This window comes from Erigeron canadensis, chromosome 5 (assembly GCF_010389155.1).
Source record: "Erigeron canadensis isolate Cc75 chromosome 5, C_canadensis_v1, whole genome shotgun sequence".
NCBI lineage: Eukaryota > Viridiplantae > Streptophyta > Magnoliopsida > Asterales > Asteraceae > Erigeron > Erigeron canadensis.
Genome location: NC_057765.1, coordinates 32,802,341 through 32,825,725, shown reverse-complemented (window position 1 = coordinate 32,825,725; position 23,385 = coordinate 32,802,341). Strand labels below are relative to the sequence as shown.

The 23,385-nt window shown below is 31.4% G+C and overlaps 2 protein-coding genes across 2 annotated transcripts; both read left to right on the top strand.

The window, feature by feature from the left end:
* The first annotated feature begins 1,268 nt into the window (after nucleotides 1–1,268).
* LOC122599732 (serine acetyltransferase 1, chloroplastic-like) lies at nucleotides 1,269–2,705 on the top strand. Its single transcript, XM_043772292.1, has one exon. The coding sequence runs from the start codon at nucleotides 1,366–1,368 to the stop codon at nucleotides 2,389–2,391; it is 1,026 nt and encodes a 341-aa protein (XP_043628227.1). The 5' UTR covers nucleotides 1,269–1,365; the 3' UTR covers nucleotides 2,392–2,705.
* Nucleotides 2,706–17,103: 14,398 nt separating this feature from the next.
* Nucleotides 17,104–23,360, top strand: LOC122600153 (ABC transporter C family member 3-like). The gene is made up of 9 exons (XM_043772820.1): nucleotides 17,104–19,378; nucleotides 19,486–19,572; nucleotides 19,847–20,452; nucleotides 20,618–21,077; nucleotides 21,166–21,380; nucleotides 21,652–21,957; nucleotides 22,044–22,107; nucleotides 22,541–22,780; nucleotides 22,862–23,360. Exons 1-9 carry the CDS (start codon nucleotides 17,543–17,545, stop codon nucleotides 22,984–22,986), a joined length of 3,939 nt encoding a protein of 1,312 aa, XP_043628755.1. The 5' UTR covers nucleotides 17,104–17,542; the 3' UTR covers nucleotides 22,987–23,360.
* The last annotated feature ends 25 nt before the right edge of the window (nucleotides 23,361–23,385 follow it).

The following is a 23,385-nucleotide window of genomic DNA, read 5'->3' as shown; positions in this document are numbered from 1 at the left end:
CAATAACAAATTACAAGTAAATATTATTGTTGTTGTTAACTTCTCAAGGTATTTATTAGTCTATTTTATTACCTATAGTAAATAAATACGAGTAATAAACTTGACTAAATATTTTAGAAGAAACTGTTGATTAAGATTCTTCAGAAAGTAAAATATGTATTTTGTAGATACAAGATAACTTATTACAAGTATAATAAACTTACACTCGTAGTATTATTTTGCTCAACTAGTCCATACTCCATACATATTAAGAAAACTTTTTTTGTGCGAGGTAGTGAACTAGTGACTACTGACTAGTGATTACGTTGTTCGTGTATGATCTGAAAAAAAATCGGATTGAGATTCCCTAAAGTTAATTACAACTTTATTGGTAAAGTTGGTGATCCTAACCATTGATTTAAAATCAAGGGTCAAGATTTAAAGATGAATTTTGAATCTTGACCATTGATTTCAATTCAAAGGTCAAGATGCTTCCAACTTTACCAATAAAGTTGAAAGCAACTTTAGAGGATCGCAATCCAAAAAAATCTCATATCTGGGGGAAGGAAGTCATGTGGTTGAAATTTTCAACCTTCCTAAATCCCGCCAATCACATACTTTCAACCCTCCCAACCAACCCCTAACCATTTTTCATGACATTCATCACTTTCTCAGTCCTCTTAAATTTATTTATTTTTAAACAAGATAAAGGCTAGTCAAAGTGGTCCCCTTCACATGCTCCCAACATCTAATTCTCTCCGATCCCCCACTAATTAAAAGCACTCACAATCTCAACCATCTCTCAAGCCTCTGTCATGGTGGTGGTGTGTCTTGGAGGGCTAGGCCAACCCGCATGGCAACCCTCCACCATTCCCTTCCCCCTAATAGATTTATTTAGTTGTAACGACTAACGAGATAGTGGTTAAAAGGGGGAAAAAATGATTTCTATACTTTTCTAATTTTAAAAAACTTAATGGAAATTTAGTTAAAAGTGCTTTTAATTTACAAAAAGTGGACATCTTTTGACATCATAAATCATAATATAAATAATACGAGTAATAATTATTAATGTTAAATTTTTATAAATAAAAAGTTAAACCATCCCTAAGTTAAGTAGTGATTAGGAAAAGCCATAAGCTTCTGAAGATACAATTTCCATGACCACCAGTTGACTATGATCACAAGATTCCTACGACTTTCTGTACTTCACCCACACATGCCACCTCAACTCCATGTATAATTAAGTATATATATAGGTTTGCGTTTCATAATCTCACACTCAACCTCATTTGTTTTTGATAACCAATAATACCCATTTCACAATTTTCAATTCTCAATCTTACCCACAAATTATTTCATCAATTTCTCCCAAAAAATCATATAAAGATGACTGCTTGTATTCATAGTTCATCCAGAACACAAATTCTTGAAAATTTTGAGTGTAATCAAAAATTTGCCAAATTTTGTAGGCAAGATTACCCTGCAGAACAATTTTCTTGCAAGCCCATCTCCACAATTACTATAAATAACTATCAAAATGGCAAAACCATCTCTGAAATTACTATAAATAACCATCATGATCATAATCAAGATCCTGATGATGATGGGCTATGGTTAAAAATGAAAGAAGAAGCAAGATTTGATATTGATCAAGAGCCCATATTGTCAACTTATTATTTGAGCTTAATCTTGGCCCATTCTTCATTAGAAAGTGCTCTAGCTAATTATATTTCTATAAAGTTGAGTACTTTAAGTTTGTCTAGTGCAATCCTATATGATCTTATCATGGATGTGATGACAGATGATCAAGAAATTATTAAAGCTGTTAAACATGATTTAAAAGCTGTTAAAGAAAGGGACCCAGCTTGTATAAGTTATGTGCATTGTTTTCTAAACTTCAAAGGATTTATTGCTTGTCAAGCTCATAGGATAGCACATTATTTATGGTTACAAGATAGAAAGACTTTAGCACTTTTGATTCAAAGTCGAGTTTCTGAGGTTTTTAATATCGATATACATCCTGGAGCGAAGATCGGTAGTGGAATTATGCTTGATCATGGTAGCGGAATTGTAATAGGAGAAACCGCGGTGATTGGGAATAATGTGTCTATTTTGCATAATGTGACATTGGGTGGCACTGGAAAAACCGGTGGAGATAGGCATCCTAAAATTGGTGATGGTGTGTTGATTGGTGCAGGGACTTGTGTTTTAGGGAATATTTTGATTGGTGAAGGGGCGAAAATTGGGGCTGGTTCAGTTGTCTTGAAAGACGTGCCTGCTAGAACTACTGCTGTCGGAAATCCTGCTAAGTTAATTGGAGGAAAAAAGAATCCTATTAAGCTTGATAACATTCCTAGTCTTAGTATGGATCATATGGAACATGTGGATGAATGGTCTGATTATGTTATTTAAAATAACAATGAGATATTCTTTGTACGGTTTACTTTGGTATTGGGTCATTTGATGTGGAAGTACGGACTTGTGTAGAGGACATCGTATGAGCGTGTGTATATATGGGCAGATACGTGTAAAAGGTACAATATACGCACGTGAATATGCTAAATTTATTTTTCTTATAGAGAAATTGTAATAACTTTTATAAGTGAGAGTTAGGGCTCTCCCGGTGGAAATGATGGTTCCTAATAATGTACCTTCTAGGCTTTTAGTTAAACCAACAATGTTGAAGGTAGAATGTAGATTATGATGAATAAAGCATTATTAAAGCTCTTCGGATGTTTTGTGGTTTACTTTGGCGGCCCAAGTTGGGCTTTTAGAGTAATAGTGTTAGTCTTTCCATATATAAGATGACTTCTATAGTTCTATACTAGATTTTAGACCCGTGTAACAATATTAGATCTTCATACATTTAAGTCATAAAAGTTTACAATTTTTAAAAAATACGGTTTTAAGTGTTATATTTTGCAAGTTGTGGTACAATAATCATAGGTTCCTCACTATCATTATTAGCCTAGACATATTGATGGAATTGTTTGCCGTAGTCATTTCACAAGGCACATGTTATATATAATAATTTCTCCATTATAATATATTTTGAAAAAAATGTACTCATAATGTGATATTATTAGGAAAAATAGTTAAGAATTGAAATATAAACATATTTGTGATCCCGAACTTGACATTCAAGTATATGTATTTAATCATGATGCGCGTTCATAACACGCATATGTTTATTTTCAATCACTTGTTCTATGATAATATGATAACAATTAGGATTGTTTTTATATTTTTTGATAACAATTAGGACTCTTCTAATATTTGTTAATAAGTCATTAGGTTTTCAAATAAATATTTTTTTGTAGAAAATATTTCATATATATGTTAAAAAAAATTTATTTAATTAAATGATTGTAAATTTTTAAAAAAAATCTTAAGTTGATGACTAAAAATAAATATAAATTAAGTATTCAGGGCTAAAAAGTGAAAATTATTGATGGAAAACAAAAAAGTGTAAATTAATGAGACTTTTTCTACAAATTAATATAAATATTAATATAATAATATATTTGGATAATGATTATTAGAATTTTTAATTTGTAGTTTATCTAAATGATGACATCATCGAAAGTCAATTTGATGAAATCGAACGATGTGATTGGTTAATTAGTCATTAGTTCAACTGTCTTATAGTATATATTAAGATACTACTAGATTAAACCCGCATGTTGTGCTGACTGAGAAACTAAATTAAAATTAACTAGATTAAACCCACATGTTGGGCGGCCCAAGTTGGGACATTAGAGTAATAGTGTTAGTCTTTTTATTTATTCAAAATATTAAAAAAATAGTATGTAAGGGTTTTTCACTAAAGTTGGGTGCATAACAGCCCTGATGTGTGAAAATCTAGTTAAATTAAAATCCTATAAATACTCCGAATCCTTTACCACACACAATCGGGCAGTGGACCCGTTCGTATGTAATATAGATTAAAGTAAGTAAAGGTTCGTTCCACGGAGACTAATAAGAGTTAGCGAGTTTTAAGTAATTTAAAAGAAAGTTTGGTTTTTAAAGACACCACGTCATATTGATTTTAAATTGAAAGTTAGTTGATTGAAAAAGTTAGAAATTCCGTAGAATTTATTGAAAAGAAATTTGTTTTAAATCAAATAGGATAAAAAGATCATCCACTTCGACTTCATGATACACATTATTTAGGTTGCATATATTTGAAGAAACAATTCAATTATGTTGATTTTATAACCGAGAACTAACAAAGACTCACCCCGTACCCGTCAAGTTCGTTACTTTATTAAATTCCCTTAATTAACTAGTTTCATTACTAAGACCGGTACCCCAAGACGCCTTTCATAACTTTCCTAGCCAATTAATTGTTTTGGTTATTTAGATAACAGTTGTGTCTATTGATTGTACCCAACCATTAACCCGTTAACCCTTATTAACTATCAATTACTTCCTACCGTACCCGTCATAGAAACAATTGCTTCTAACCAAGCAATCAAAATAACTTCTACACAACCTAGTTACCACTGAAGTTATGCAAAAACTATCCGCAATTGAGAGTTAAATAACAAAGAATTAATAAGCTAAGATTACGACACAACGTTAAATCAAATCAACTTGAATTCAAAAGATTTATGCAACCATTATTCAATGTATCACTTCATCTCAGTGGATGAAGAATTATTTAGCTACTCATAATCAAAAACAAAGCACAAAGAGTAAAAATATAGAAGAACATATTGTACCAATGTGTAGAAAACAAGTAAACGCTAAGAAAATCGACAACCGAATGCCTTGGAGATCACAAACAACCCTTAGACCTTGATGGACAAAAAAGCTGCTAAGAATACCCCCAAAGAACCCTAAAGTTGACTAGAAGTGATTGTGTGTCGAATGGGAGGGTTATGGCCTTGTATTTATAGAGTTTGCAAGAGGTCTTCACAAACCGACCTACAGGTGCGACGCACCAAGCTTCAGGTGCGGCGCACCTGGCCTTGTTACCAAATTTGAAGCTGCCCGGTATGCGACGCACCACAGCGTTGGTGCGTCGCACCTCCCTGCTTTCCAACTTCTTCCAAGTTTCTGAGTAGAAAATGCTCCGCACCTCCTTACATGGTGCGACGCACCAACCTTGTTTTCAGCCAAAACTTGTAGTTTCCATTCCATCTTCACTCGTATGCGTCCACGAACCATCCCAATGCATCTTTAAGTCGTCCAACAGCTGTTTCTAACCATTTTACCTGTTCTAAGCCTGAAATCACTAGCAACACCATCAAAGCATCGAATATACATATAATTTACACATAATTGAGCTTAAAACGTTTTAAAAACGATATGGGAATATGCATATAAATGGACATATCAAGCCCCATACTCACTTTTCTCATATATGAAATATAATATAATATAATAAACAATCTCATTTAAAACAATGATAATTATCATTGAATTAATAAAAAGATTCGGTGTAAAGCATATATAAACATCTTTGCGCTCATATATTATCCATATACGAAATCTTGGTTATATGAAGATATATATGTATGAAATTGATAAAATAAATATCTAATTTAGCATTGATAATATACCGGTTAGTAAAATATTAGATGTAATTATCAATATAATCTAATTTTATATTATATTAAAGTATATTATATTCCACGTATAAAGAGAATTAAATACAAAAGAAAATAGAAAGGGATAGGCTACAAAGATCCACGTATAATCTACCGTAGTTTGCAAAATATAAACAATTATTAAGTTAGATCAAATGGTTTGTGTATGATATTAAAAGTTAGAGGTCATGAGTTATAATCTTGTATTTGACTTTTTCATTTGCTATTCAAGATTGATTTTAAAAAAAAAACAAATGTGTACGTAGACAAATGATGACGTTGCAAAGTGCGAACATTAAAAAATAAAAATCTAAATGTCAATATATCTAAAATACATTAAAATTATTAGAAAATGATACCTAAACAAAATGCCTAGTTGACACACAAAGAAAAATATCACATAGGAAAAAACATGTCATCTCTAGTTATATATAGGTTATATATAGAGATGACTTTAGTTTTGATAGGTTTGGATATAATTTAGAACTGAATGCTTAAAGGAGAAAAGGTTCCCGACATAAGACAGAGGTTGATAAGAATCCCCGAATTTCATACAATTAATGTATGAATTTTTTTTTCAGTTTTAATTACTCGAGCATGATCCATTTTCTAATTAAGTAGGCTAATGGGTATTATCTGACCATTTTCAATTATTTTCTGACTATCATAAGATGTTTGCCTAAAAATATTTAAAATCAAGATGTATCTTGAGGAAACATGACACCTAATTCCCAAGCAGTTAAATAACAAGCAATAAAATATTCATCCACTTAATAAAATTGAGAAAACAAAGTACATGAATCTTTAATTGTCATTCATTGTCAACGTAAACAAAACTCATTTAAAAATAGGATTTTGCGTTATAAGTTAAGACTAAATTCGATCCTTGGCATAAATGGTTACTGTTTATTGGTATAACTAAAGATTAGAATAAATTTATTGTTAAAAAATTGCTTTTCTTTCATATATTGCCATTTTCTTCACCACCCTTTAAAACTCTTATAAATACCATTACATTCTAACTATTTGAATCACCACAATGGCACAATCTACATATATTTTATTTGTATACTAGATTTTTATCCCGTGGGAAATCGCGGATCGATTTTAAAACAACGAAATTTAACACTAAAATATATTAGCTATATATGATGTGAAAGTAATGAAATAGGATTAGATATAAACCGGATACAGTAGGAGTTGTACATTAGATATTACATCTTCACAAAAGATATAACAAAAGATAGTAACAAAAGATATTAAGCATATTTGTAGCAAAACATGTTTCCTGCTTGAATGAAATAAGCCATCTTCACAAACATTGAAACACTTCTTTGTAGACCACATTTGTGGTTGTGTCCTTGACTTCCAACTGTTCATTTTGTATTATAATTATCAATTCTTTCTTGCTTTTGACTCTCGATACTGCCACATACAATTGGCCATGACTAAAAACTGGTCGTGGAAGATACAAACCAACACGATCGAGTGATTGTCCTTGGCTCTTGTTTATCGTCATAGCAAAGCATACTGAAATAGGGAATTGCTTTCGACAAATCTTAACTGGAATTCTTTTATCCGATGGTGTCATCTTTAACCTTGAAATCAAAGTGTGAGTGCCAATGTTTATTCCTGTGATGATTTTAGCTTATATCACATATTTTCCCAATCTCATCACTTGTAAACATGTGCCATTACACAAGTCATTCTGTTGATCGAGGTTTCGCAGTAACATAACTGGGATTCCAACCTTCAACACCAACTTATGATTGGGTAATCCGGCCAATCTTAATCCGTTGATGATTTTTAATGAGAACAAAGCTGCATCAGTTGCATTGATATCTTTAATTGAGAAAACAAAGTAAATAAATCTTTAATTGTCATTCATTATCAACGTAAAGCAAATTCATTTAAAAATAGGATTTTGCGTTATAAGTTAGGACTAAATTCGATCCTTGGCATAAATGGTTACCGTTTATTGGTATAACTAAAGAGTAGAATAAATTTATTGTTAAAAAATTGCTTTTCTTTCATATATTGCCATTTTCTTCACCACCCTTTAAAACTCTTATAAATACCATTACATTCTAACCATTTGAATCACCACAATGGCACAATCTACATATATTTTATTTGTATATACCATCATTCTATGATTCCATTTTAACACAACGAAGTTTATTAATGTCTCTACTGCCACGACGTTTTGGCCTTCTTTTTATTTATATATGTCCATTTTTATGTATTTTTTTTTTAAATTCTATGTAAGTTTTATTGTTTACGTTTTTTATCTATGCTTTTTTTAATTTTATGTTCTTTAGTTCTAGGCTTTATAATAAAAAAATTAGTGTAATTTTTTTTTATCTATAAAAGAAGTAAATCAAAAAATTCCTCTTAATCCCTAATATAGCTGTAGTATCTATATAACCATCTTGTAAGGATTTTGTTTATATTAACGCATTTGTATGATATTATAACAAAAATATGATTTTTGTTAATTAAAATAATTTTTTAATTAATTATAAATGATATTTGGCAATTTAAACAGTGATACACTGTGACAACTTTAAAATTGAGTTCAGTGCGAATTATTGGAATGGTCTTATCACAAAACTTGGACACTAAATAATAATAATAATAATAATAATAATAATAATAATAATAATAATAATAATAATAATAATAATAATAGGATTAGTTTAAATATATGTGCTGCTCATATATTTAATATGATTAGTTTTGCTATAGCTAGAGGAGTGAGAGCCCAGATATTATCTCGGGTTCCCACCAATTTTTTGTAAATCCTATTAATTTCTAATAAAAGTGACGATTTTATATAACAATAAATAAATAATAATAATAATAATAACTAGCTTATTACCCGCGTAATACGCGAGATTTCTACATTATTTACATTAAAAAACTTTTAATATATCGATTAATATATATTTAAATATTTACAAACTTTTGAACCACAATAATAATATCATGTTCTTTGGCATTGAAAAATGTTAATAAATAATGTTGTCAGCGATAAAAACTAAAAAATATGCATGGAGCACGTATATTCCAATAAGTGTGTAAAAAAAGGGGGTAAATGACAAGAAACTCCTTAGTCCCGTAAAGGAATTTTGCCTCTCAAGCCAGCGACTTTGCAACACTCCCTGGCGGCGAGACCATTCACCATTATATTAGTTAATATTTGTATCAACCCATTCTAAGTGGAAATTTTGTCGAATATTCATATCATTTACACCACATTAGAAATACAAATATATTAAGGGAAAAGAGAATATAAGGTTGTCCGACACCTAAGCTTAGGAGTGAAACCTCTTAAATACTAATATTTTATTATTTCTCGTTTAATGAATAAATACATGGACCCCCATGATTTTTATGGATTAAAAAAACAATATGTGAATGTTCCATACCTAAGCTTAGATACCCGACAACCTTATATTCCTATCTCCCATATATTAAACTTTGTGTACATAAAAAATATAATATATTATATAAATGATTTATTTATTTATAAGTTATATACATTAGACTACGAAATACTATTAGTGTACTAAAATAAATAAATATAAAAGACTTTATAAGACACAAATATAAGTATAAGGATCAAAAGTGTTATTGACTAATTACTTTAGTCAATAATGATGTCATCAAAATAAAATCTAATGGTGGAGAATAAGAGATGAAATTCAATCAATCTTCCTTACTTTTTTAATTTAGAATTAAGAGTTTTATTTTAATATATATTAAAGATAATTTTATATATGGGCCGAACACTAGTTTGTGTTAGTAGGCTAACTTGCAGTGTTGGATATGAGTGTATCTCATCTCCTAGTCAATCAGTCCATCCCAATACATTCCTGTTTCATATTTACATTTCACTATTTCAGGCCCACATAATAGTAGTTTGCACTTTGCACTTTCCACCTCCTTCGTAATAAATCATTAAATTCATATCAAGTTATGCCGTCATAGCCTCATAGGCCGGTAGGAGGCTAGACGGTATTAAGAATATCCCAACCAATACAAATTTCTATATAAGATTTTATAATTAAAAAGTTAAATTAATAATAAAGACTTTTTCAAATTGCTGTCCCCGAACTCGGCTCTACACCAATCAAACGATCGATTCCCTATCACTAAATCCTAGTTTCACCTTTGTCGATATATAAATGGTGAAGTATGAATGATACAATAAAGTTGAGAAATGAGAAATATATGAAACCAAACACAACTATATATATATATATATATATATATATATATATATATGGGACAATCATATAAGAACAGTCTTAAAATAAGAACGGTGAGAACAGTTAAAAAACATCATTTTGATGCATTAAAAGTCCATAAAACTAACATAGTGCTTAACTAATTATCATTATTTAAGTGTATAACAACACATTGACATGTCAAAAATGATGTTTATAAGTTATAACAATCAAATAAGAACAGTCTTAAAATAAGAACGGTGAGAACAGTTAAAAAACATCATTTTGATGCATTAAAAGTCCATAAAACTAACATAGTGCTTAACTAATTATCATTATTTAAGTGTATAACAACACATTGACATGTCAAAAATGATGTTTATAAGTTATAACAATCAAATAAGAACAGTCTTAAAATAAGAACGGTGAGAACAGTTAAAAAACATCATTGGATGAATGTGTTGTTAAACACTTAAATAATGATAATTAGTTATGTACTATGTTAGTTTTATGGACTTTTAATGCATTAAAATAATGTTTTATAAGTGTTCTCACCATTCTTATTTTAAAACTGTTCTCACTGGAGTGATACCCTATATATATATATATATATATATATATATATATATATATATATATATATATATATATATATATATATAAAGTGCCATCGTGACAACATAGGTTCCAACTACACACATTCAAGTCAATATGATGATTTACTTGCTTTTTAAGTTGCCAAAATATCCACTCATTTTGGACAAACTCCATTGCTGCCTAGTCATATATATAGTAATCACAATTCACAAGTGATTCAAAGTTTACTATTAATGTACAACAATAATTAACTTACCAGAAACAATAATTCACTAGTAGTTTAATTATGTTACACATATAGTTTTAGTTAACAAGTATAGATTTTTGTAATTAATCGACCCATTTTTATAGTAAACAGGTTGACATTCAAAGAAGGTGGGCTTGTGTTATGCATTGACGACTTGGGATGCACGTTTGTGTTTTGTTATTATTTATATACTTTTCATCGTATATCTGCCCATACGTGATACGTGCTTCCCAAGCTGTAGAAACGTAAAGTAAGCTATCTAGCCCACTTGATTTGGATGTCCTTTGAAAGTGATCGATATATGCACTCATTTTTCATATAGTTATACCTTTATGAAATTTTTAATATGAGTTTTACCATCAATTTCTAACAAGCTAGGTTTAGATCGATAATAAAACTCAACTCATGTATCTTTGTAGTTTTTACCCAAGTGTAACTCCTTTCCTATAGGACCAGATACCAAACAATGGAAACTTGTCATTAAACCATTAACCTATATATTCCCTTTACAATAATCCATCAGAATTATATTGTTTTATTCCATTATTAGGGTATTTTATCATTTGTTCTCATTTTAAAAATTAAACTTATCGGAGAATCATATTTTCTTTTTGGGTTTTGCTAAACGAAACACTAAGGGTTTTCGTTAATATGTATTAATTAGTTGTACACCTAATATAAAATTAAGAGGGTGAGCTTATAATATATAAATGTATAACTTTTTTATGCACGTTAAGTAAAGTTTTACGGGTTTCAATTAACATTTTTTTTTTACAAAAAGTGAAACTAATAACAGCCTCAACAACTTTTAACGGGTGTTCCTTAAAAAGTTGATTCTTAACTTGGCAAACGTTTTCTATTTTTCTTCCACAATCAACATTCAAATCATCAAATGTTCTTCCCATTCGTATCAAACTCTAATTTACCACTTATTTCTCATTATTCTCTTTCATTTTTAACTCAATAACAAAAGTTTTTTTTTTCTTTCACGACCTTATATATCCAAGCTACATTTTCATATTTCTTAATTTCTATCTTTTTCTCATCACATTCTCAATCCTTATACACACATGATAAATTTTGCCAATTTGAGAAACACTCGTAACAAATTTGTGAAGTATTTGTTTAACTAGTTATGCAAATATAATATTATATGGGGATGCATGGTTGTATAAAGCTGTTAAGTATCTAAGATTCGGTGTGGAACACTTGATTACATATTTATTTTTTAATCCATAAAATACATAGGGTCATGTATTTAGTCATTAAACAAAAGATATTAAAAAAATTAGTATATAAAAAATTACACATCTAACCTTAAGTGTCAGACAATCTTATATTCACATTTTTCATATTATATAATATTTAGAAGGTACCTAGAAACATCACGGTGTTAAAGTCACTTATTGTAGTCTTTTATTTATATTTATAATTATAATAAAAAGTAATATATTATTTTACTTATTATCTATAGAAACGACAATGTGCGTAAGTAGCAGAACTTATTGGGAAGGGAATGTCCCAAAAACGACAAACTTTTTATCTTATCCTTTAACACCAATATGCAACCACTACAATCACGCATTTCTACAAAATATATTGTATTATCTACTTTGATATTTGTTGATATATTTGTGTTCTTTATAAAATTATTCTTCTAACATATTAAGTACTTCGTATTATACAAATAATATTTTTATTGGAAATGTTAAAACAAATACTCGTATTTTTAACAGTACTTAAGTTTCATTAAAGCACAGATGTGCCTTTGAGATTATGTTCAACTTCTAGTTTTTTCCATATTTTCTTAAAATACAATATTAATTTGAATTAACGTAACTCTCCAACATTTAGTAAAGTCTAGTGATAAATTTACGAAATAAATTTGTCTTCTACAACAATTTATGTTTTAAGCAATTGTATAGTATGTAATGACCTGTTATGCTTGTTGTGTATGACAAAAACTACTTTTTAATAAATTAGTTAAGTACTTTTTTATTTTACAAAATTGATATGTTATGACTAGAAGTTTGGTTGGACATGTCTAAAAAAGTAAGAAGGATATAAAATACACAACAACATATATTAGAACTTTAGAAGTAATGACGAGAAAATAAAATAATTGAAATCCATATGTTCATAGTTAAAATCGATTAGACATGATTATGTAGATCATGTATCATTATTTTTATATTTTTGCTTGTGTGAATAAATAGAAATATAATTAAAATCTGAAATAAGAATGTTCAATAGGGTTGGAGTGGACACAAATAAAAGTACGGTATTGTTGTAATTGACACAAGTTTTTTCAATTTTTTTACAAACTTCACAGGTAAAGCCCCGAGTAGGGTTTAAATGTGTAATTGTTGTATTCTAGATTGTTTGTATTGTACTTGTTGACCGCTAGCATATTTTCTAGTTGGTTGTCTTTTATTTAATAAGAAAATTTGCCGTTCCTCAAAAAAAAAACTAGAACGGTCCCCGTGCGATGAGACAATATAATGGCGGCAGTGACGGGCGACGGCGGCGGTGGTTGCGATTGGTGGTGGTGGCGGAGGCGGCCATTGATAATAGTGATGGTGATGGTGATGGTGACAACGAGTAGCATAAATTATTAATGTAATGTGATTTTGATAAATTATTGTTGAAACTTAAAATTCAATGTTGAAATTTGAAACTTAGAATTCAATAAATACTTAAATTTATTTTATAACATGAGACAAAGTACTCGTGCGTTGCGACGGTAATCACAGTTAGCATATATAAATAATAACAAACAATATAATAATTATAGATTCGTCATTTTATGAAATTGCTATGAAATGGGTTTATGTAATATCATTGTTATTTGATTAAGATAATATATATATATTGTTTATAAAATTTTTCCTTTATTTAAAGATTACCCGATGAAGATATATATATATATATATAGAAAATGATATGGATAGAGGACGAACAAGATAGATCTGGAATGAAGTCACAAAAAAGAGATGAAGGCTTATATCATGTTTAGGTTAAAGGGTCTTTTTTAGGGTATTTTTGTCTTTTGGACGTTCAACTAAATAATGGAATCAAATTCCATCACTTATCCCCCTTCAAATGGGGTAATCTTTGCATTCCATGGTAATGACATTCCTTCAATATTTACCAACCAGAGACACTATGGAATGGAATTTAATTCCAATTCCATCAAATTCCATCACATTCCGCCAGCCAAACACGCACTTATTAAATTTACATATTCTTTTTCTACTCGTAAAAATTATTAACTTCTCTCCATATTATAAAGAATGAAAAAATTGAAAACCATTTATTTTTTTTAGTCCAATCAGATAGTAGATCCATTATAGTGTTGACTATTGAGTCTATGATTGCCTTGCTCAAGAAGAAAAATCGTCAAAGTAAACATTGAATATGACATGAGAGCATTGAATATTATCACATATGACAATCATATCTTTTGATTTTAATCGTTTGATACATTTATCATATTCTATAATCTATATGTTTTACAGGGTACTTTATAGGTGTTGTATAATATATATACAACAATGTTAAATAATACAAATATTACTTCCTTTTAACAAAACAACAATATTCAATTACATTAAAATACATACAAAATTAGATTTAGATTGTGGTTACATGCTTTTGTCATATCATCATCATATATATATAGTCATATACAACGTATTTTTGAGACAGATTGCATTTGGAAACATTCATATTCAAATCTTAAATGATAAGACTTTTTTCCTAATATGTTATCGTGTTTCTTAGCTGACTATAAAAGGATTTTCTTTTGACTAGATTTTGGATGAAAGGACTCTTTAACGTATACCCAGTTAAGATAACGCAGTCTAGACCATCTGTTATGATATTCGATCCGCACCTATAAAAAAATCATTTCTCATAGCACTTCAAATTTTTTTTATTTTATTTATTTTTATCCTCACAATATTCCTTTTTTAAAGTAATGTAAAGTATTTAAAGGAACCGTATTTCATGGACCAAGAGATATGTAAAGAAGGGTTTTCTTTGTTTTGTTGATGTCATACACAACTAGTTTCACAGAACACCCATATTTCCCTTTATGTTCCATTCATGTGATTGTATTGCTTTAATGCTTTTATTTACAACAAAACTATATATATACAAAGTTAAAACAATTAATTGAATCTTTTTTTGGTGTTACATACTATATATAGTACTATACACTACAAACTGCATATATATATGCAACTTATATATATGCAACTTATTTTGTAATTATAGTCGCCATTATCTCATAATCTTTGCTCTTTTCTTAATGGAACTTCATGTGAAAAAGTATACCAAAAACATCAAATCCTTTAAAATACATAAAATATAAACACTTTATGATACTTCTTTTTAAACTTTTCTCTTTCTATCATCTTCTTTATCTTCATGGACTAATTATCTTTTTCCCCATCCATAGTCACTTCCATCACATTCAAAGGGATGTCATTCACTATATCACTACCCACGATCCTTTTGTAACACATACAAAAGTTTCAATTTGAAACAACAATTAGATTAGTCCCCTTGGAGGTTACATATCAAAAGGATCAAGATATTGAGTATTAGTGAAGGCGAAAAACATTTCTAATTAGGGGATATAAATCGGTTTAATAGGTTTGTGAACTAAATTTTCATACGAAAGAGATTTTTAACAAACTCTTTCTAGAAAGTTTAGGCAAAAGAAAAATAACTTTGAAAGGTTTAATGCAAAATGCGCACTCACCACTTAAGATTGATAAATGCAAAATGTTGCTTACAAGATTCAGTCAAATGATTAATTATTAGAACTTGATTTAGAAATGCAAATATAGGTTTTGATTATTGTAAAACAAGTATTAAAGTAAAACAAATAAGTCTTGATCTTTATATCATGGTTAAATTGATACACAAAAATTCACAAAGCAATTGATGCACGATTAGTGATTTTTTTTGAAAAAAAACCTATTGTTATATTTTAATACTTAAATATATTAGTTTTAGCACGTAAGTTCATATTTTTATTTAGGTTATCGTCAAGTTCCTCATTTAAAGGATTACAACATTTACACGTGACATTATTATTGAATTTACATGTTTCTTTTTTATTTTACATTCAACTAATAATTTTATTTGTAGATAGCATAAATATCTAAATTTTTTGATTATTTTAATATTATAGATTTTTAAATCTAATATAACTAAAACTCTTTATTTAAATAAATTTGTTTTATTAATTATATATTATCTTTTGAAAATTAAATAAATAAACATTATCTAGTAAGATACTAGAGGAGAATGTACACAAACTTATACATACAATACTTATACAATTTTTATTTTTTCATTAACTTTAACTACTAAGGCTGTAAAATAAGTGAGAAAACTCATGACGAAAAAGACTGAGACATATATTGATTAATCAAAGGATGTTGTAATTCTGTTTTAGGATATTGGTTATTTTTCTTTTTGTTGATGGATGATTTTTTTTTAATTTTAAATGTGTGGATTATTTGCTCGCAACAGAGAATCTATCTTACGTCATTTTAATCGGGTCCGCGTTATAGAGCCCCCTCACCCTCAATACCCAGTAGAAGGAGAAACTCCCAACTAAATCGCCCGTAAACACTATATTTAATTGGGATAAACTTCTGCCCCCTCTGCAGGACTCAAACCTACTTCACTGGAAGACCTTATTGTGAAATTTTTTAAAATGTTCTTTTTATGTTTCGAACTCGAGACTTCCCGCTTATAAAGCTGGTGTTCAATAGTAAGTATAATAATTTATTTTTTATGTATATGTACGGCTCATTCGGAAATTGGGAGTTGCAACAACTTTGCATACAGTTTTCTAAACTTAGCACATCAAAGTTTTGTAACATGTGAACGGTGAACCTATTTTTTTTTTTATAGTGCTGTATACTTGATAGTTATCCCATAAGTACATGAATAATTTTTATTTTATTTTATTTAACATATAGAATCTATCAGAATTACAAAAAATTATATATTTAAGTCCCCAAATCGATATCAAACACTACGAAATTGTCTCAAACGTTGTTGTCTCCGTCTAGCTACTTATTCTTGGCAACCACGTAAATTTTCCAAAGAACCCATTTTTGACTATCTCCACTAAATTTGCATATTTTTATGGGGAAAAAAAATGTAGTATAAAACCAACATATTCCATAAACCCCAAAACCCCCCATAAATCATCATATCATTCATCACTTAAATTTTTAGTGTGAGTTTGAGAGTGAGTGGTGATATCAAGAAAATATATAAACAGAACAACATCTTTCAATACTCATTTAACCATTTCGTCAACAAATAATAAATATTCTTAAAAAATTTCAAGATTTGATATGTTTTACAATAATTTGATAATGATGAAAAACCTTGGTACTAATTTCTTGTTAGACCCTATTTTCTTACATAGGTGTGTGGTTTTAATACAGTTTTTGTTCTTGGTTTGCTTATTAGTCTCATGGGTTTGGAAAACTTTTAAAAAGGTTGATACAAGAAATTTGGTTTCAAAACAAAGTTTTAGGGGTGTGTTTTATAAACAAACTTTGGTTTGTTGTGTTTTTCTATCACTCTTTAATCTTGTGTTATGTTTCTTGAACAATTTCTATTGGTATAGAAATGGTTGGAGTGATGGAAAAATAGTGACCCTTTTGCATGTTGTTTTAGGAACCCTTGTTTGGTTATGTGTTTCTGTTTATTTGCATACGCTTGTTTCGAATTTGTCGACACAATCTAGAAAATACCCATTAGTGTTAAGGGCTTGGTGGGTGTTTTTCTTTACATTTTCGTGTTATTCGCTTGCCATAGACTATGTTTACTATAGAAGAACCCATGATTCGCCTTATATGTTGTTTGTTACCGATTCTGTGTCTAGTTTGATCGGTTTGTTTCTTTGTTTTGTGGGGTTTTCCCATAAGACAGAGGAAGAAATTCGAAATCTTGAAGAACCCCTTTTGAATTCTGGGGTTCCTAGAGTAGTTAAGAGTGAACTAGCATCAACTTATGAAAATGCAAGTTTCTTTAGCTTGTTGACATTTTCTTGGATGAGTCCTATTATTGCAAAAGGCAATAAGAAACCGTTAGACCTTGACGACGTCCCTCAACTCGCGAATATAGATAGTGTGAGAGGAGTGTTTCCTGTTTTGTTAAATAAAGTCGAGTCTTTTAACAATGGGAATAACCAAATCACTACATTTGGTCTCACGAAAGCGTTATTCTACATAGTGTGGAAAGAAGTAGTGATCACAGGTTTTTTCGCGATTGTATCAACATTGACTAGTTTTGTTGGTCCTTACCTCATAGAATCATTTGTTCAATACCTGAATGGAACCCGAGATTATGAACATCAAGGTGCCGTTTTGGTGGCTGCTTTTTTCATATCTAAGCTTATCGGGTGTTTTGCACAACGCCATTGGTATTTCAAGCTTCAACAAACTGGCATTAGAGCCAGATCAGCTATTGTTGCCATGATTTACCAAAAAGGTTTGACCATTTCTGGCCAGTCAAAGCAGGGGAACTCAAGCGGTGAAATCATCAATTTCATGGCTGTCGATGCAGAACGAATCGGCGACTATGCTTGGTATATGCACGATTTTTGGCTAGTACTTCTGCAAGTAGGCATTGCATTAGCACTTTTATATAAAAATTTAGGGATAGCTGCAGTTGCTTCATTGATTGCTACGATTGTGGTATTGGTGGCGAATTATCCACTTGGGCATATACAAGAAAAGCTTCAAGATGAGTTGATGAAATCTAAAGATAAAAGGATGAAATCAACATCCGAAATCTTGAGAAACATGAGGATTCTTAAACTTCAAGGTTGGGAAATGAAGTTTTTGTCGAAAATCATCAAACTTAGAGATGAAGAAGAAAGTGCATTGAAGAAATATATGTATACTTTGTCCATGACTTCTTTTATTTTCTGGGGTGCTCCAATTATCGTAGCTGTGGCCACTTTCGCTACGTGTTTGTTTGTTGGCACCCCTCTTGAATCAGGAAAAGTACTCTCTGCACTTGCAACATTTAAGATACTTCAAGAGCCTATTTACAATCTTCCTGACTCGATATCTGTGTTTTTCCAAACTAAAGTCTCACTTGATCGCATTGCTACATATCTTCGGCTCAGTGACATAGACTCCAGTGCTATAGATAAGGTTACACGAGGTAGTTCTGATACTGCTATTGAGATCATAAATGGGAATTTTGCATGGGATTTGAGTGCATCTTCGAACCCAACGTTGAAAGATATAAACATTAGGGTAAATCATGGGATGCGGGTTGCTGTTTGTGGGACTGTTGGCTCGGGGAAGTCTAGTTTACTTTCTTGTATCTTGGGTGAGGTATCGAAGATATCAGGAAGTGTGAGAATTGAGGGATCAAAGGCATATGTAGCTCAATCGCCATGGATACAGAGCGGAAAGATTGAAGATAATATCTTGTTTGGTAGGGAGATGGATAGAGAGAGGTATGAGAATGTTTTAGAAGCATGTTCTTTGAAGAAAGATCTTGAAATTCTTTCATTTGGTGATCAAACTGTTATTGGTGAGAGAGGGATTAACTTGAGTGGTGGTCAGAAACAGAGGATACAGATTGCTCGGGCTCTCTATCAAGATGCGGATATTTATCTTTTTGATGACCCGTTCAGTGCTGTTGATGCTCATACAGGAAGTCATCTATTCAAAGTAAGTGAATTTTGCTTGTGTATTTGCTCCGTGAAGTTTCACTGTTTAAACGCATCCAAAAGTTTATCTGTATTAACTTGAATCTGCATTTGGTGTTTTAATAACAGGAATGCATGTTACAATTTCTGGACTCAAAAACAGTGATTTACATAACACATCAAGTTGAGTTCTTACCTGCTGCAGATCTTATCCTGGTGAGCAATCAAACTCTTAAATCATTAGGCGATTCGTAGAATCAAAATTACAAAATATGGAAAATCTTGCATTGTGTTTAGTTATAGAAAACTTTTTTTTTAGTTTTTCACTTTCAGTTCTCAAAAAAATTTGAAAACAGAATTCCAAAGATGATATCTGATGTGAAAGATGAGTCCTACAATGATCTGTTTTTGGTCCTACTCATATGATGATTATCTGTTTCTCGTTGGATTTTCATTTGAATTGTACATGATATTAAAACATGACAAACAGGTTTTGAGAGATGGAAGGATCACACAAGCCGGAAAGTACAATGATATTCTCAATTCAGGAAGTGACTTTATGGAGCTTGTAGGTGCACACAAAGAAGCGTTATCTGCCATTGATTCCATGGGGACAAACATGCAGGAACAAACAGATAGTTCCAAAAAGAGCACAAATGATAGTCAAAATGGTAAAACAGATGACATATCAGGTACAAAAGCACAGCTTGTTCAAGAAGAAGAACGGGAGAAAGGCAAAGTAGGTTTCTCAGTCTACTGGAACTACATAACAACGGCTTACGGCGGGGCTCTTGCACCATTAATAGTTTTGGCACAAGTATTGTTCCAAGTACTTCAAATTGGAAGTAATTATTGGATGGCTTGGGCATCTCCAGTGTCTGCAAGTGATCCAGCCCCGGTTACAGGCTCAACCCTGATCCTGGTTTATGTAGTTTTAGCAGCTGGATGTGCATTGTGTATACTCGCAAGAGGTCTGCTTCTTGCAACTGTTGCATATAAAGCAGCCACTATTCTCTTCCACAAAATGCACTTATCCATTTTCCGTTCGCCCATGTCTTTCTTTGACTCTACTCCAAGTGGACGAATACTAAATAGAGTAAGCAAACCTCTTCTCATCCTATCCTTTTAATGAAACGGGTTGATTTGGGCTAGGTTTAATATTACATACTTGTAAGACCAACTTGACAAAGTTTCACATTTTCCAAACCCTTGTAGAAAAAAGTATGCGCAAATCACTAACTTAGTTTCTTTGTAATTACAGGCCTCTACAGACCAAAGTGCGGTGGACATGCAAATTCCATACCAAGTTGGATCATTTGTATTCGCTATCATTCAACTTCTTGGCATCATTGCAGTTATGTCACAATGTGCTTGGCAAGTGATCATAATATTTATTCCTGTCGGTGGAATGTGCATCTGGTTGCAGCAATATTACCTGCCTTCAGCACGAGAAATGGCACGGCTAGTTGGCGTTTGTAAAGGTCCAGTGATACAGAATTTTGCTGAAACAATATCAGGGTCAACAACCATTAGAAGTTTTGATCAACAAGGCAGATTCCAGGACACAAACCTGAAATTGAATGATGATTTCGCAAGGCCAAAATTTCATGCTGCTGCGGCTATGGAATGGTTAGGCATACGTTTGGATATGCTGTCTTCTTTTACCTTTGCTGCATTTCTAATTTTCTTAATTTCTATCCCAGAAGGAACTATAGATCCAAGTAAGTCCATTTTTCCTCTTACATACCCGCTTTAATTGGCAGTGAATAACACCTGACTGACTGGACCTTTGGTCTCTACATTGTTAAGGTATCGCGGGCTTGGCTGCTACTTACGGTCTTACTTTGAACATGTTACAAGGATGGGTAGTATGGACTTTAACCAACCTTGAAAACAAAATTATTTCTGTTGAAAGGATATTTCAGTATTCATCTATCCCCAGCGAACCTCCTCTAGTTATAGAATCTAATAGGCCTGATGATCAGTGGCCGTCACAGGGAGAAGTTGATATCCGTAACCTGCAGGTACTTTAATCATTTACTTATCTTGCATAATTTATGTAGCAATGTAGCATGGAATCTGTCAAGATAAATTCTAGCAAGTGACCCTATGAGACCTTTCCATGAGCTGTTCATGGGCTCCATAACTTACCTCGCCTCAAACTGAGCCGTGTTTAATGTTCTTACATTTTTTATGGGTTTGCCGTGTTCCCATTGTTTCATATAAATATAGGGTCATCTGTGTACTATGTTCTAGATGAATATGAATCTAATGGTTCTTTTTGGCTTTTAAAAGGTTCGGTATGCACCACATATGCCACTTGTGTTGCGAGGCCTTACGTGCAATTTCAAAGGGGGAAAGAAAACTGGGATTGTGGGAAGAACTGGTAGTGGGAAGTCGACTCTGATACAAACACTCTTCCGCCTTGTTGAGCCAGCTTCTGGACAAATTTCAATAGATGGAATTAATATATCCACAATAGGACTTCATGATCTTCGTTCAAGATTGAGTATAATTCCTCAAGATCCAACCATGTTTGAAGGAACTATTCGAAGCAATCTGGATCCACTTGAAGAGTATACAGATGATAAAATTTGGGAGGTAGCTAAATGATACAATAACAACTTCAATGGTTTTAAATACTGTATGGTGCTATAATCTAACAAGGTTTGTGTTTGTTACTTTAGGCTCTCGATAAGTGTCAACTTGGAGATGAAGTAAGGAGCAAGAAAGGGAAGCTCGATTCACCAGGTCTTGTTCATAGTCATTACTTTGAGCATCTAGTAGTTTTTCACTAGAGGTGCCTATTTCAATCTATTTACTTTAAAATGGGTCACTTTGGGTAATTTTATCTTTAACCAGTCAAGTTTAAATCCTTACCTAGATACTAAAGTTGAGTCCAAACGAAGTGGGTCAAATGGGTTAAAAGTCACCTAAAGTGTCATTCAAGTGTTTCACATATTCACAAAATGTTTCTTCAACGAATAGGATAATTTCATTTGATTGTTGTTATAACCATATATAGAAAACAAGAAACCGACAGAAAAAGTATTGATGAGCCAAGCCAACCTTTACCACCCTGTTTTGACCTACATTAAAGATTGACCCATTACCCAACTCCCTTACCTGCATATTTTGCCACATCAATTATGTACTTATTAGTTTCTTTATAAAACGTCTGCAGTTACCGAGAATGGAGAAAACTGGAGCGTGGGTCAAAGGCAGCTGGTGTGTCTCGGGCGTGTACTACTCAAAAAAAGCAAAGTCCTGGTACTTGATGAAGCCACTGCATCAGTCGACACGGCAACTGATGGAATGATTCAGCAAACGCTCACGAAACATTTTACAGATTCAACTGTGATAATGATTGCGCATCGTATCACCTCTGTACTTGATAGTGACATGGTTTTAGTTCTAGAACAAGGTTTGTTAGCCAACTTTGTTGACCCTTTATGTCTGTTTGGATAAAGTGTTAATATGTATGCTTTTTCTTATCCGTATGCAGGTCTGATTGATGAATATGATTCTCCAACAAAGTTGCTGGAAGACAAATCATCTTCATTTGCTAAGCTTGTTGCCGAGTATAGTATGAGATCGAGTTCCAGTTATGAAAACTTAGCAACAGCTTAGTATGTTGGTGTTAAGATTGGTGCTTGATGATCTGATCTTGATTGCTCAAATGAGAATATAGACATAGAAAGGTAAGTTTGTTTTGATTGTCGGCAGTTTGAGCTCTCATGGACTGCATCTAGCTTGTCGCAAGGAGCTTGGTGCCACAGGATCGTACTCTATGTACTACCATAACCTTGGCATATCTCCACTGTTTTCTAAATTTTTGATGTGTGTAAGCATAGCTATTTTCCTCTTGTAAGTTGTCTAAAACTATCTAAAACACTGCTTAAACTTAAAGATCATTTGTTGATCAAGCTTCTAGTTATTGATTATGTTGTATTCCTCTTTGCGTATCATATATATCATGCGGTTTTAGGTGGATTATGAGAAAATGAATCAAGAAAGTTCTTCATTCCA

Coding starts and splice junctions, on each gene's coding strand:
- LOC122599732 (XM_043772292.1), top strand. CDS start 1,366: ATGACTGCTTGTATTCATAGTTCATCCAGAACACAAATTCTTGAAAAT.
- LOC122600153 (XM_043772820.1), top strand. CDS start 17,543: ATGTTGTTTGTTACCGATTCTGTGTCTAGTTTGATCGGTTTGTTTCTT. Junction 19,379..19,485: donor CAGGAAGTCATCTATTCAAA/GTAAGTGAATTT, acceptor TTTTAATAACAG/GAATGCATGTTACAATTTCT. Junction 21,381..21,651: donor TTGATATCCGTAACCTGCAG/GTACTTTAATCA, acceptor GGCTTTTAAAAG/GTTCGGTATGCACCACATAT.